The sequence below is a fragment of the Myotis yumanensis genome, unplaced genomic scaffold (genome assembly GCF_028538775.1).
Source record: "Myotis yumanensis isolate MYYU_CA2020_CCGP unplaced genomic scaffold, mMyoYum1.0.hap1 SCAF_21, whole genome shotgun sequence".
NCBI classification, from domain to species: domain Eukaryota; kingdom Metazoa; phylum Chordata; class Mammalia; order Chiroptera; family Vespertilionidae; genus Myotis; species Myotis yumanensis.
This window is the reverse complement of record NW_027223772.1, coordinates 10,409,608-10,424,788: the sequence shown is the minus strand read 5'-3', so window position 1 is coordinate 10,424,788 and position 15,181 is coordinate 10,409,608. Positions and strand designations below refer to the sequence as shown.

At 53.3% G+C, this 15,181-nt stretch overlaps 1 protein-coding gene across 2 annotated transcripts in view; it reads left to right on the top strand.

Moving 5' to 3' along the window:
- Window positions 1-15,181, top strand: part of AOPEP (aminopeptidase O (putative)) — a 332,190-nt gene that overhangs the window by 180,023 nt on the left and 136,986 nt on the right. For both annotated transcript variants that reach the window (XM_070400873.1, XM_070400872.1), the window contains exons 6-7: window positions 7,799-7,988; window positions 12,774-12,880. In XM_070400873.1, coding sequence (XP_070256974.1) covers window positions 7,799-7,988; window positions 12,774-12,880 — 297 coding nt within the window. The remainder of the gene's footprint in view (window positions 1-7,798; window positions 7,989-12,773; window positions 12,881-15,181) is intronic.

Sequence of the window (15,181 nt, the reverse complement as noted above, 5' to 3'; positions counted from 1 at the left end):
GGCGCGCCCTGTGAACAAAGGTGGTGGGTGACACACATTGTGGCTGCTGAATGCTTCTTTACAGCCCGGGGAGCACAATCGGTGAATTCATTCGTTTAATTCATGCATTTGCCTTCTGTTTACACTTGAAACAGACTTGCGGGTTGTTTGCTGAGCTAACAAGCTCTGCCTTCATTATAAGCCATTAGTAGCAAGTAATAATTGAAACTGCGTTTGGATTTCAAAAATACAATAAACCTAATTAATTCTACTCCTGGTAATACGGGATTTCTGGTGACTGACTGGAACTAGGCTGAGACGTATGCCTTTGCCCTCTCCAGTTAAAAATAGTTTGCCAAAACATTTTACAGCCACAAACAAGGCTGAGAGTAGAATTTTTCATACGGAAAACGAAGCAGATCAAATCCAAATGCCTATGAGGGGTCAGGTTGCAAAAATAAATGAGCCGATTGGGCAGAGCATCCTCTGAGAAAAGCTTGGTTTTCTCTGCCTACTGGTGATGGAGACGGGATTTCGCTTTTCTCTGAATCCTGCCGGAGGAAAGGGGGAGTGAGCACGCACGTGGTTATAAATGACACGTGGACTCAGCCAGTGGCGAGGAGACAGGAGAGAGTGGTAGAGAGCTGAGCCCATCTAAAAGGGCCAGCAGCCACTCAGCTAAGTTGCTACATGGGATTGTGGGCCTAGGATGGCCAGATTTTCAGATTTTCAATATAAAAAATTTGAAAATCTGGATTTCTAGGTAGAATCTTCCCACTTATAAACTTTGGCAATGGATTTTTGTTTTTTAAGCTAATGCTGTGCAGCCACCACAGTGTAGATCCCTGGCTCTCTGGACCAGCAACTTCAGCCTTATCTGGGACCTGCATCGAAAGGTGGATTCTCAGGTGCCACTCAGGCCTACCAGTCAGAGTGTCTGGAGGTGGCGGCCCAGCAATCTGTTTAACAAGCCCCACCCCACCTCCCCCAGGTAGAATTTCCAGGTTTAGCAAATACAGCAACAGGCAAAAGTGGCTTTATAGTTGTTCGTATGGAAAAAGGCATGCAGGTTATGATCATTACAGCAGCTTCATTAACTCTGTGTTTCACAGGAGCAGACACTGAAAAAGTATTTGTTGTCTGATTGGAATTCAGATTTAGTTGGTGTGTAAAGATTCCCAGAGCGCCACACTCCACGTGGGTGGGTGCTCTCAGCTGTGGAAGCAACCGATGCCCCGTCCCCAGTTAACGGTCTGAGTGCTTTTGGGGAAATTTTATTTTCTCTAGACGGGGAACATGGGAAAACAATTGGTGGATCCGGAGAGTGCATGCACTGTGTTTCAAAGGAGCCTCCTAACCACCCCGTCTTACGGAGGGCAGTGCAAACTGCCCCGTGTGCCCCTAGCTCCCACAGGGCCACACCCGGCAGGCCTGGACACACAGCAGCAACCAGCGGGGTGAGCTGTTGTGGTTCTCCGTCGTGCCACTTGATTGCTGTTCTGGGAGTGGAGCAAAACACATTATTTTATTAAATAAAGATTTTCCCTGTGTCACAGAGGAGGCTGATTTTATTAGTTCTTGTTATGGGAGTAGACATCATCGCCCTGGCTGGGAGGACGGCAGTGGGGCTGAGGGAATGGAGAGCATCACATTTTGTCATCCAGGTGCTTCGGGGGGGCCGCCAGCAGGTTTTAAAGGGCAACCACTCGCCAGGAGTCCTCCAGATCCTGCAGGAAGCGCACAGCTCTCGTCATGGGAGAGGCAGTGGTGGCTCGGGGGACATGCGCAGCTACAACCAATAGTGCTCACAGAGTGTGGGTACGGGGTGTCCCTGCTGTCCAAACCCCCAGAGTGCTCCGTAACTTCAAAACAAAACAAAGCATTGTTTCCTGGTTCTATACTGTGAGAATCCAGACTGCGTGGGCTGAATAGGCCCCTTAGCAGTGGTTCTCAACCTTGGCTGCACATTAGAATCACCGGGGAATCTTTTTAAAATCTTGATTTCTGGGCCTCATCCTCCAGAAATTCTGTTTCTTTGTTATGGGGTGAGGCCACAACATTAGTAACAAAGAAACAGAATTTCTGGAGGATGAGGCCCAGAAATCAGGATTTTAAAAAGATTCCCAGGTGATTCTAATGTGCAGCCAAGGTTGAGAACCACTGCCTTAGAGGGAAAGGAGTCCCTATCAAGTTGAAAATCCAATCAGATACTGTTTTTCCCCCCTCTGATGCTTTAGCTGTAAAACCTGAGACATCCACTTGCAGCTTTATTCAGCTTTTAGATGAGCATAACCAACCCACCACCTTCCTCAGGCAGGGTAGCCAGCGAGGTGCAGCCAACACCTGATAATTCGGTGCTAGCGCCGCCTCCACGCGCACGCAGGGCTGAGGGCTGTGGACGAGTGGCCTGGTGGTGCAGAAATCAAGTGCCCAGTGCTCTGCCAAAGGTGGTCTCGGTTTTCCAGGCCCTCACCCCACCTGCCTTCTCACCGGGAAGAGGCCACAGCTTTGCTGATCAAAGGCCTGGTAACCTCCAGCCAGCTCCTGCTGTGGTGCGGCTTTAAGGAGCAGAGGTCCCAGGCCATGGCTGGTGGCTTTCCTTGGGGGGTGGGCGGACTCTGAAGACGGAGCTCCTGGGGAGCAATGCCCCCCACCATGGGCAGCAGCTGCCATAGAGGGGTGGAGCCCCGCAGCCACAGGTCTAAACCCAGTGAGCCCTGCAGAGTGGGTCTGAGTAAAGCTTCAGGGTCAAGATTGTGTGAGTTAAAGTACTGGCTCCCTTAGTCGCCAGCTGTGTGACCTTGAGCTGGTTACTCACCTCGCTGTGCCTCAGTTCTCACCATCGGTGAAGTGGCGATGATAAAATCTGTCTCCTGAGGCCATGGGTGGGCTAAATGAGATGGTGTGAAATTCAGTGCCCAGCGCAGACAGTGTGAGTCTTTAGGGGGAGGACAGGATGGGTTGGAGCCTGTGAGTGGAGCCGGGGCTTCTGCAGCCACTCTCGCTGCAGTCACACTGGCGTTCTAACCCAGAGTTCACTCAGATGAGTAGATAATGCACTGCCTATTTGCTATTCAGGATTTTCAAAGAAGAACTTACACTAACTACTGTTACCGTGTTCTCTCAAACCTAAATCCCCATGTTGATCAGATGTAGTAAGTTTTCCTCACTGGTTTCGACAAAGGAACATTCCATCTCCTAAGGCTGCAGTTTAAAGACCAACTCTGTGGCCACCACAGAAGCCAGATGGGCACATGAAGGTGACCAGTCCTACAGAGCAGTCCGAGAGCAGAGGGCGCAGGGGCCCTGCCAGGTCCCCCACGCCAGGCCTTGCCTCCGGACAAGGGGTGCATGCCCACCATTAGACTCTCCAGGGGAGGTGGGAAGGGGTTTCACCGTGGAGATGCAGGGGCGGACCGGCATTGGGTTAGGTGCTGGCAGGTTTCACGCCACACCCCGTGAAGAAAAGAGGAAACCTGTTCTGAACCCAAGGGAGGGGAAGGGCATTTGCCCCCCGTTCAGGTTGCCCCAGGCGCTGCGAGTCTGCTCTTCAGGCGTCCAGATTAAATGAGCATGGAATGGAGTCGTGCCTGCAGCTCTCAGGGGGCCTTGAGACCCTTAGAACTATCCAGGTTGACTCTGGAGGGAAAGGAGCCTCGTCTCCACGTTTTTTGGTTTTCCTTCCTTTTTCTAATGGGACATGGGCTTCATGTGCCATTGAAAGTGAGAAAAACTCTGAACCCACAAGAAGTTCAAGCTTGATGATGAGTCTGTGTCCTGGCCGCATGTCGCAGGGACTGTATAAAGTGACTCTGCTCCCCTGAGGGGAGGGGTACCGGCTCCAGTATGACGGGAGGGGTGGCCCAGGGCTCTTCTTGTCCTAAACCCGTCATCGGCAAACTGCGGCTCGCGAGCCACATGCGGCTCTTTGGCCCCTTGAGTGTGGCTCTTCCTAAGCCTTAGGAGTACCCTAATTAAGTTAATAACAATGCACCTACCTATATAGTTTAAGTTTAAAAAATTTGGCTCTCAAAAGAAATTTCAATCGTTGTACTGTTGATATTTGGCTCTGTTGACTAATGAGTTTGCCGACCACTGTTCTAAGCCAAAAGCCATTTCCTGTCCTCTGGGTCCCACCACAGCCTGTGAGTGCTGAGCAGCAAGATGGCCCACGCTGGTCATGTCTCCCTGGACACAGCAGACCTCACTCCCAGCCAGCCCCTGCTGAGGGTCCGGTGAAATCCCCCATCTCCTCCAGACCGAACCCTCCCACAGGGCTGCAGCAGCCCCAGTGATGAAGGCACGCCGCCCCTTTCTGGTCGAAGCATGTTTTAAATGAACCCACACAGCCTTCTCATCTCGGGGGGAGGGGGGCAGCTTTCAGGAACAGTCTTAAGAAACCGAAAATGATATTTGTCATCTCGGAGGGGCATCGTTTAGAAGGGGCTTGTGGGGAGGCAGCGCCGCTGGTGGTCTCCGGGGCGGGATGAGAACACGTGCCGCCTGCAGCCGCTCTGCCCGCTGGGTCCTCCCCCACCACGTGCAGCCTCAGAGAATGTGATGGAGAACACACATGAGAGGGCTGGCGCTTTCTGCGAGTTGAAAATATTTTCCTGGCCATCGCTTATTGGGGAAAAATGATAAATTCTGTGATAGAAAAAAAAAGGGTCATTCTAGTGATTACTTTCATCCTCTGTAATGATGATGAATCGACAATTTGGCATTTTTAGAGGCAGTTGACACAGGCCCTTTCAGGGGGGAAAAAAAAGAAAAAAGGCAACCGGTTTTCAACCGGGCCCTGTCAGCCTGAAGACGGATGAGCTGTGGCTGATTAGGGCCATGAATAGATGCTGAGAACTCGGGTGCGTGAGGAGCCAGGGGTGAGACTTATAAATCAAGGCTGAGGTAGGCGTAGAAAATTCTAAGCCATTCCTTCTGCTCGGAAGGTAGGCATGAAGTAGGTTCCCTCTGGGTAAAGGAACACTTAATATCACTCCGTGAGGTGAACTTAGGAGCTTTATACTTTTCTTTACTCACTGTTGAAAAAAGCAATTTAAATATTGTACTTACCGTGAGAAGTTCTGATATTTAGGGTTAAAAGGAGAGGAGGAAATTCTCCTTCAAAGAATATTCTATTGGTCCTTTTATGTCAGAACTAGAGTCCTGGTGTATGACATTCGTACACTGGGGGAGGCGGGGGAGGGGATCCCTCAGCCCAGCCTGCGCCCTCTCACAGTCCGGGACCCCTCGGGGAAATGTCCGCCTGCCCCAGAGGCAGGAGAGGCTCCCGCCACCGCCACTGTGCTCACCAGCCGTGAGCCTGGCTTCTGGCTGAGTGGCGCTCCCCCTGTGGGAGAGCACTGACCACCAGGGGGCAGCTCCTGCATTGAGCGTCTGCTCCCTGGTGGTCAGTGCGCATCATAGCAACTGGTTGTTCCGCTGTTTGGTCGATTTGCATATTAGCCTTTTGTTATATAGGATTTTGTTAACAACCCTTGAGAAAGGTTATCAAAACCTCGTTCCGTGTTTTAACTTAGTTTTAAACAAGAAGCCATTTCCTTCATAAGAAACTAAAACCCCAGAACAGTCCACAGGGAAAGCCCAACCTGAGGGCAGACTCCACTGCAGGAGGCTTTGGGGTCTGGTTCTCAACTGGGAAGTGGCTTTTCTCGCGCTTTCCCACTGACGGTGGGAGGGTCATTCACGCCCAGTGGAGCATCTTCCTTCCTGTCCAGAGGCTGCGGTCCTTCTCAGAGGACAGTGGGCAGTGCACTGACCCGCCGGGAAGAAAGGATGGACGGCACGGGGGGGATTTAGCTGGGGTCCCAGCAATGCCAGCACCTGTCCGGAGCCAACCCGCCGCCCCAGCCGGGGCTGTGTCTCCAGGCTGCGGGCCGAGGGAAGGAGGTCTGGGGGAGACTGCTGCAGGGAGAAGCCCACACAGCTGCAGGCCTTCAGGCCGGGCCACCATGATATTTGCATAAATGGGCCTTGGAGAGGCTTCCCTACTGGGACAAAGCAGTGAGCGGGTCACGAGGACAGGGCAGGCTTTTCTTCAGAACAGTCCTCGGCTTGGGTAACCTTCCTGTGTGGAGCCCGCAGGTCAGCCCAGCGTCTCTGTAACCCGCACCATCGGGGTCTATGGCAGGCCCTTCGGATGCAGGCTTGTCTGTGAGCCTGTGTGAGGCCTGGTCTTTCTTGTGTTTTGTTTTAGCCCAGAGGGTGAAGTGCTGCCAGCATTATGTCTGGAATGTTATTTACTTGGTGCATGGCTGTGGCTTTTCTCTGCAGCGCTGCCCATGCCGGAGCCGGGCTCACCAACTGATGGGTCAGGGTGCAGCGGGTGCTGTCAGCTCCTGTCCTCAGTTCTCTCCTTCCCTTCCTTCCTCCCCCCCTCCTTCCATTTCTTGCTTCCTCCCCCCCTTCCTTCTTTCCTCTCCCCTACCTCCCTCCTTTCCTTCCTCCCTTCCTCCCTTCCTCCCTTCCTTCCTCCTCCCTTCCTCTCTTCTTTCCTCCCTTTTTCCCTATTTTTTTTCTGAATCAGTGCTCTGAACTACTATGGGTGCCCCCATGTCTGAGATGCCCCCCCTGCACTTCTATTATCTGGAGTTTCTGGTGGATTCTGGCGAGAGCCTGGCAGACGCTTTTTCATCTGCATGTCTGCCCTGTTATTATTTCACATAAAAGCTGTCTGTTTTGGCACCCGACTCCGTGATTTCAGTTGTGCTCTCTGGGCCGAATGGGTGATGTTGTGCAAGAGAAATGCAGGTGGGGTGTTCTCTCCTGGTGGCCATGGGGGCGGAGGACAGAGCTGAGCAGTCCTGGCTTGTGCGGAGCCCACATGATGGCTCACCCACCCATGGCTTTTGAAGGAAGAAACCGGCGTGGACAGTTTCTTGATTTGGGAGGTTTCACAACTGTTTTTGTTCAGCTGATGTAGGAGAGGTTTCTTAAAGAGCAAACTCTTCATTAATAAGACTGTAAACAAGCTGTGGATAATGAGGGATGCCGCAGGTGGGAGCACAGGGATGCTCTGCTGGCCTCCTCTCTCCAGCCTCCCTCCCTCGCATTTCATGTGTGCAGTTCTAATCGTGGTGTTTTGAGTTTCAAAACAAAGTATGGAAAATGAGATTAGATAAATCTCCCCGGCTGGTGCCAGCCCTGGGGCCGTTTGCACACCTGGGTGGGTTAACTCCTTCCTCTCTCTCTCTCTCTCTCTCTGCATGATTTTTTATGCCATGTGAATAAGTAAACATCTAAGATAGGAGATGATACCACTTACAGTCTTTGCCTTACAGAGACTCCACTTTTATCTGCGTGTCTTGGCAAAGTCGCCCATCATGGCACCTGCTAGTTTGTTAACTCAGTAACAGCCCGTCTTAGGGAAACTTTGGGTTCCCTGCTTCCCGGCTTCCCTGCCCTGCATGACTCCCCAGTCTGCTTGGAGGCCGCGGGGTTTGGCTGCAGGGCCTTCTTTGATCATCTCTTGACAGCACGGGCTGCGAGTTCTCACACCTGCCCTCCTTTCTCGTCCAGGTTCCCCAGTAAGCGCTCCCATCGCCTCGTAGTGTCTTCCGTGTGAACCTGGGTGCAGGGTGATAGGTTCCAGGGCGGAGACAACCGCTTGGCACCCACGCCCCTGAACCGCCGCCAGGAGTGTAAACGGCCACTTTGTGTGTGTGTCTAAGAGCCTCAGAGCTCGGCCCGTCGGTCATGACCGAGCATGCACATGATAACAGCAGGCTCGGGCGGAGGGCCCGCCCGGCAGCCGCCAGGACAGGCTCTAACAAGGCTCTGTTTTCTCCCCCATCACCCACAGCCCACACATCGTCTTCCTCTCTCAGAGCACCCTGGCCGGAGGGAGCCACCTCTGTGGGACCCGGCTCTGCCATGAAATTGCTCACGCCTGGTTTGGCCTGGCCATCGGGGCCCGCGACTGGACAGAGGAGTGGCTGAGTGAAGGGTTTGCCACTCACTTGGAAGATGTATTCTGGGCCAAAGCACAGCAGGTAGGTTTAAAGTGACCCCAAACATTTCACTCCCTGGAGCCAAGTTCTATTCACAGTCACTCCTTCACTCAACAGACATATACTGAGTGCTCACTGCGCAGTTGGCGGCTGGGAGGGGGCTTTATGATGGAGGGGAAGTCCCTGCGCCTGCGGGGACATAGCCAGAGGAGAGAAAGACAGCATCCTCCTCACCACGTCAGGGAGGGAGCACTGCGAAGGAAAGGCAGCTAGGAGAGCAGGGACACGTGAGCCAAGACCTGCAGGAAAGGCCGTGCGCTGGCTACTCAAGCTCCTCTGTGCTGTGGTTGTGGCGACAGTGACTGTGTTTTGTTCAATAGTGAGATTGAAAGTTAAATCAGACGTCAGAATCTCAGATGCCTGCTGGCCAGGAAGGAACGAAGCAGTTGGCGTTAGAGATTAGGGGATGGTGGGAACTGTGGCGAACGGGGAGCTGTCCTCAGCCCTAACCACTGTCATGTTGCAGGGAGGGCTCAAGAGAGCCTAGGCGCCTGGTCTTTTTAGAGAAAGTTACAAATTTGGGTTTTTCTGTGAAATTTATTAACTTAAAAAATATGTAAACTGACACACCCAGAGGCCAGACCTGGGCAGCACATTCCCAGTACCACCTCTGCTTTGAAGAACTGGCCGCCAGTTCCAAGGAGGACATGGCAGCGAACCTACTTCCTGCTTCCTTTCTAGTGTCTAATATTTGGTCCCTTTTCTTCCCCTTCCATTTCCACCCCGTACATTTTCTAAGTTCCCACGATTGTGCACACCTGTATGCTTTCGTTCAGATTCCTTCTGCGTGTTGAAATCCCATTTGTTTCTCACAGACGGGCTCAGGGTCACGTTCTCTGGGTGGCCCGGCCTGATGGCTCTACTCTTCTAGGAACTGCGAATGCTCGAGTGTTCGTATAGGGTGTCCCAAAATTCACGCAAGATTTGAATTTTTCGTGAGCATTAACAACAACAACAACAAAAAATAAAAGCCTAATTTTACTTGGTTTATTGAATCAGATTCTAATATCTGTTGCCCTTTGATTTCAATCCCTTCAATTTGATAAGCATTACAAAGTACCAATGATGGCCCAGGAGCAGGGACAATGAAGACCAATGAAGACAACGGCTTTGCGTATGTGCCAGCAAAGCCGTGGAGGCCATTTACCCGATGTGCTATTCCATACATAACCCTATATGGTATACTTTATGAATCAATAAAAAATTTACAATTTTTAATTATAAACCTGTGTTTTCTATCAAAATTACTTCTTGCGTGAATTTTGGGACACCCTATACTAACTCACCTCTCTTTCCCCACTTTCTTCTTCTTCCTCCCTTCCTCACAGCAGACTGCGACCTCGTTCAGAGCAGGGCTATGTCTTGTTCCACCTTCCACCCCTGTGGCGCTGGCAGTGTGCACGTCTGCTTCCCTGGCCAGAGTCCCAGGAAGAGGGGCCAACGTGGCAGATGAGGGGAAAGTGGCTGCATTCCGAGTCTGACCAGGCTTGGAATCCCAGCTCTGCTGCTCGCCAGCCTCCCTGAGCCTTAGTTTCCCCATCTGTAGAATGGGTATGAGAGTGCTTACCCTGCAGGTTGAATAGCATAATGTGAAAATGAGCCCAGCACAGTGCCTGACACATAGTAGGCATTCGGCCAAGGTTAAATAGGTTTCATATAAGTGTGCCTCTACCACCATTCCTTCCCTGGGGTGCTTCCATGCTGAGGCAGTCAGAGTTGTGCTACTCCTGGTAATTGCGGGCATATTTCAGGCATCAGATGAGGATTTCTCTGTCCTTCTGTCTCCAGCATCCCCAGCGAGCACTCCGCCGCCGCCCTTCCCCTGCGGGAACTCCTAACTGCCCTGAATGCCTCTCCGCCAACACAGCACAAGCCTGGCCTGGCTGCAACTCTCAGCTGCACCCCTTCCCTGTGCGCCCCGTGCTGATCTGCAGGGAGAATGGAGAGTAGGACACAACCCTGCTCTGGAAGAGGGCAGAGTCTAGTTGAGGTGATAATAAAAGCACATAGGGGAAGGAAGAAGAAAATATTTACAAAAGAGAGGTAATCACCACACACTGTGCAGCCCAAAGGTGGGCAGGCCAGGTGAGCAGATCCCGCAGTCCTGTCTCAGGGGGTGACTGCTGTCGTCAGCTCAACAGGAAAGGAGGAGCTGAGGCTGCTCTGTCCCTCCGCTGCCCCTGGCCTGGCGTGAGGGCAGCCCAGCTCATCCCCTTCAGGTGATGCAATAACTCCATCTAGGAAAGCACGACCCCTGAGGCAGAGTGGCCATTCTAGCACCGAGTTTGGAAATATTTCCCGAGCACGTCCATCACTCTGACCCCTTCCGTTGAAGGGTGAGTGAGACAGCTGGTGCTGGTCCCTGACAAGTGCCCATAGCAGGCCTTCCCAGCGGGAGAGGGTGCTCAGGGCAGGGCAGGGTGGGCCACCTCCCGGACTCCCAGGCGGCAGTAGGAGCGAGTGAGGTCGCACAGGCAAGCGTGGCAGAGTGGGGGGTGCGAAATCCCTGGGCAAGGAGACAGAAGTCCGCCTTGAGTCGGATGCCAGATTGGACCGCACACCTGTCATCAGCCTGGATAAAGTCTAACACTCACAGGGGTCTTAACCGTATTTCTCGACATAAAATAAAACAAGCGCTATCACGCTGTTTGGGTCTTTTCGTACTCATTTAGAGAAAGCGCGGTTGCGCTGTTTGGGATTCTTCGACAGTGTTTTTTCAATACCCCCTGGGACTCAAACGAATCGTATGTTTTCTCGACATAAAATCTCAGCAGCGCGATCGCGCTGCTTGAGACTCAAACGGTTAAGCAGCCTGCAGCCAGGACAGCACATCACAGACTGGAGGCTGGAACAGACCCGTTTTCTTAGTTTTAGAGGCTGGAAGACCAAGATCAGGGTGCTGACAGGCCTGACCTCTCTGCCTGGCGGTGACGGCCACCTTCTCACTGTGCCGTCGGTGCTACTGTGGAGAGAGCCGTGCTGGTGTCTTTTCCCTTCTTAGAAGGACGCCAGCCCCATGGAACGAGGGCCCCGCCTCCATGGCCTTCTCATCCTTAACTACCTCTTTAACAGCCCCGTTTCCAAAACAGTCACATGTGGGGTTAGAGTTCCACTTATGAATTTGGGGGGAGGGAACATAACTCAGTCCATAACAACAGGACATACAAAGTCTGTAGGTCAAGCATGTCAAACTCAAAGGCTAACATGGGCCAAATAACCAAGGTGTAAGTTCATGTGGGCCGTAAAAAACCAAAAGCTTCCATTTTCATAGAAACGTAGGTTTATTTCGATAGAGACATGCTGAATACAGCTGATTGCAGGTGCTGAAATAAATGAGTCATCCTTAACATAAAATAATAGAACATTTTAATAAAAATTAATATTTTTTCTTGAACATTAACTTACCAGACACTGAATAACTGCACAAATTAATAAGCGTAATGCAAACAAACCTATTTTTCTTGTTCTCCAAAAGCGAAATATTTCCTGTTGCGCACACCAAACAAGTCAGTCCAAGACGAATGACGTGGCCATCGGCTGCTAGAATATTCGCTGCTGGTGTTAGTGGAGAGAAGTGGTGCGCCTGCGCATAAGGCGCGTAAGGGAAATGAATGCAACACGATTATAGTGATCAGTCATTAGCGAACGTTGTAGTTCGTTATTAATGATTATGTATAACAGGATATTGTAACAAGTTAGGAATTTTTTATTAAAACGTTTCTTACATACCGTTATATTGGCTGGGCCGCAAAAGTATTTGTTGTGGGCCGCATGCAGCCCGTGGACTGCGAGTTTGACATGCTTGCTGTAGACCATCTGGCCTCTGCTGACTGCTTGGCACCTGCCCTCTCCGATGCAGCCTGCTCCTCACCTGACCACGTCCCTGCTCTTTCCTAAACACATGAGGCTCTTTCCGGGCCAGCCTTCTCTCTTCCTGACATTCCTCCTTGGGGCCTGACTCCTGCTTTCCCTGTAGACCAGCTCAGGCCCTACCACCCTCCGAGGAAAGCCTCCGACCCCCCTGGTTGGCCAGGAGGCATTTGGCTTCTTCCTTCGGGGGGTGTTCTTATTCCACCCCCCCTTTATCCCCTGCACCCGCCAGACTCCATGGGGTAGGGGCTGTGTCCGTGATATCCCCGGGGCCTAGCAGAGACTCTGCAAATGTCTGTTGAATGGATCATTAGAGACCTTTTATTTCTGGAAATGCATCTTGGTACTGACCGAGTCCCTCCCCAGTGGAGGTTTTGCTGCCTCCCTTAAGGAGGTACAGGAGTGAGAGGCTGGCAGGACCAGCAGGGCAGGTGCAGGCCTCCCCCGACAGAGTGCGTCCAGGCCTGCACTGTTCCTGGTTATAAGCAAACAGAACCATCTGGGTTGCATTAGCAGGCTCCACAGTAAACAGCCCTTAACAAAACTGGGGGCTGAGGACCTTCCCCACCCCGTGCAGAGACACAAAGCAGGAAAGGGCTGGATGGCCTCCGAGTGGAAATGGCCCCGAGGGAAGCCTGCTCTCTCCAGGGCGGGGTGGGTTCCTGGACCAGGGGTGCCTCCCGAACAGGCAGCGAGACGGGGAACAGCTGGTTCTTCCCCCAGCACCTGAGAGGCCCTGGGCTCCTGACCTTTCGGATGGGGCGCAGGGGCAGCAGGAGGCCTCCTTTGCCACCCTCCCTGAAATAAAGCCGCTGCTGCCCAGGCGGCTCCGAGCTTGCACAAGGACAACAGTGACGGTGTTTTGTGCACGTGTGTTTGTGTCTGTGGCTTAAGCAGCTGGCCCCCCACGAGGCCCAGGAGCAGCAGGAGCTGCGGGCAAGCCTGCGCTGGCGGCGCCTCCAGGACGAGTCGCGGAACTCCCCGGAGCAGTTGCAGGTGCTGAGGTAAGCCCCGCGGATCCCTCCGCCTGTCCCTCCCCATCCCTCCTCCCCCTCCCCCGCGCTTCCTCCCCCCAGCCCGGCCTCCTTCCCTTCCACACACGTGTAGGCCTTGCATCAAATCTGCTGTTTCCTTTTTAATTAAATCGGACCAGGTTAGTCATCCTCCCAGGGATGTGATCCCCCCGGGATGTGATTGTTATGCTTCAAGTCTTTCAGGGTGTGGATTTGGACTTGCCTTCTGACATTTTCCTGGTGTCTCTATTCAGGAAAAAACTAGCATAAGGCCATTTCCGGGACCAAATTCTTCCTTTGAAGTTCTAATAGTCACTTCACCTGGTGGCTGGGGACTCGGGGAAGGTTGGGTTTGGTAGCCTGGCCGGCAGCAACCCTTTAAAGCCAAAGGGAAAAAACCCTGTAGGAAATTACTGATTCCTAAGTGTTTAGTGGTAGCAGATGTCTGTGTCAATGGGGGCTTTTGTTTGGGATCCGTCCCAGCGGGCGGCCGCGCCTGGGAGGGGAGCGCTCTCCCAGCTCCTGCGTTCTGTCTCTAGACTGTTTCGGGCTTGTAGGATTACTTCTTGCCTTTTTGCCATTTTTGTCCCTCTCTGCTTTGCTGGTTTTCTTCACTTCTCTGAATAGTTATTTATCTGAAACCTCCAGCCTAGGCCCCAGGAGCACTGCGTTGCTAAGGCAACATAAGCTCTCACCCTGCCCACTCTGGGCCGGCGCCAAGCCTTTGGAATCCTCAGTCAGACAGGTGGGCAGGCAGCCATCCGGGAGGCCCCCACTTGGATGGCAGCCCCCAAGCCCGCGTGTTCTCGCTGATTTTAGGTAAACACCCGACCCATGGAGCCCAAGTGGGAGGGAGCTGTGGAGCCAGCCTGGGGCTTCCCTGCAGCTAGCAGCCTGGGTGGCTGTGAACGCCGTGCTCACAGCTCAGGGCTGCCCTCAGCTCTGACTCCTGCATGGTCAGGAGAGCCGAGCCCACCTGTGCCCCTGGCCTCCATTCACTGGGCTGGTGGGTGGCTCCACCCACATGGACAGGGCCCAGCCCTCAGGAAGCTTCCGCTTAGGGGGACCCTGCCACGTGCACAGCGGGTTGCAGGTGCTGAGAAGTGGGGCGAAGGGACCCCAGTGATTTCTAGTGAGGGGTTGGTCATGCCTCTGGGGGAGGCCCAAAGGCCTGAGGCAGGAAAGGGCGTGGCATGCTGGTGCAGAGGGCAGAGGGGCAGAGGGACAGAGGGAGGTCAGGGAGAGCAGGCAGGAGCGGACCCAGAGCCTTGTCCCAAGGGCCTTGAGCAGGGAAGGCGCCCCGTCCCGTGGGTTACATGCTGCGCCGACTGCTGAGCGGGGGCTATAGGCAGCTGGCGGAGGGAAGGCGCAAGTGGAAGGCTGCAGTCCGCACAGGAGCGCCCAGTGGTGGCGTGGGGGGCGCAGGGAGCAGGCCTGTTTGCACACGTCCTGGCAGGTCTGGGTGAATGGACTGTGCAGAAGAGGACAAGAGTAGCTGGCATGATGTCCAGGCTTTTGCCTGAGTGGCTGGTTGACAATGAGGGATAGCAGGCACCGCCTCTGAGAGGTGCGGGCTTTGGAGGGAAAGATATAGATTCCAGCTTCACATGCATTCAGATGGATGCCCAGGTAGCTGTTCAATATTGAGAACTTGGTGGGTCCACAAGTCAGGAGCTCATTGGAGAGATTCCAACCTTTGGCCTACAAAGACTTTAAAATCTAAGCACCTTGAAATCACCAGGGAGAGAGGAAAGTGAGAGAAGAGGTTGGGAGGAAGATTGGGGTCGGGGGCAGGTGGTGGGGGAGGGATAGTGTAGAGAAAACTCAGACACCAGAAGCCAGGAAAGAGTGAAGAAGGCGGGAGTGGGTGTGGGATGCTGCTGAGGCCGTGTGAAAGGGAGCGAGAGCCGTGAACTTTGGGCGGGACCACACAGCGATGCTGTGGTCTTGACATGCATGCATTTATTCATGGGTGGGGGAGAGCGGGGCCAGATTGGAGTTGGTAGGAGAGTGAGTGGGTGGTCGGGAAGGGGAGACAGCACGTGGACTTGGTAGGGAAGCTGTGCTCGGAGGGGAAGCTGTGAAGGTCAGAGAGGCTTGCTGGGGGTGGCTGTGCACCTGGGTAACTGTGCCGACCCTGCCACCTCTCCACTCAGCTTCTTCATTCTCCAAGTGCCCGAGGCCCTCTGATGCCTCGGTTCTGTGTGACCACGTCCTGGGGGGTGTCATGATTAACGTCGGTTGATGGCGTGTATTTCCAGCTTGCGGACCCTCAGCCCGCACCCTGGGAGG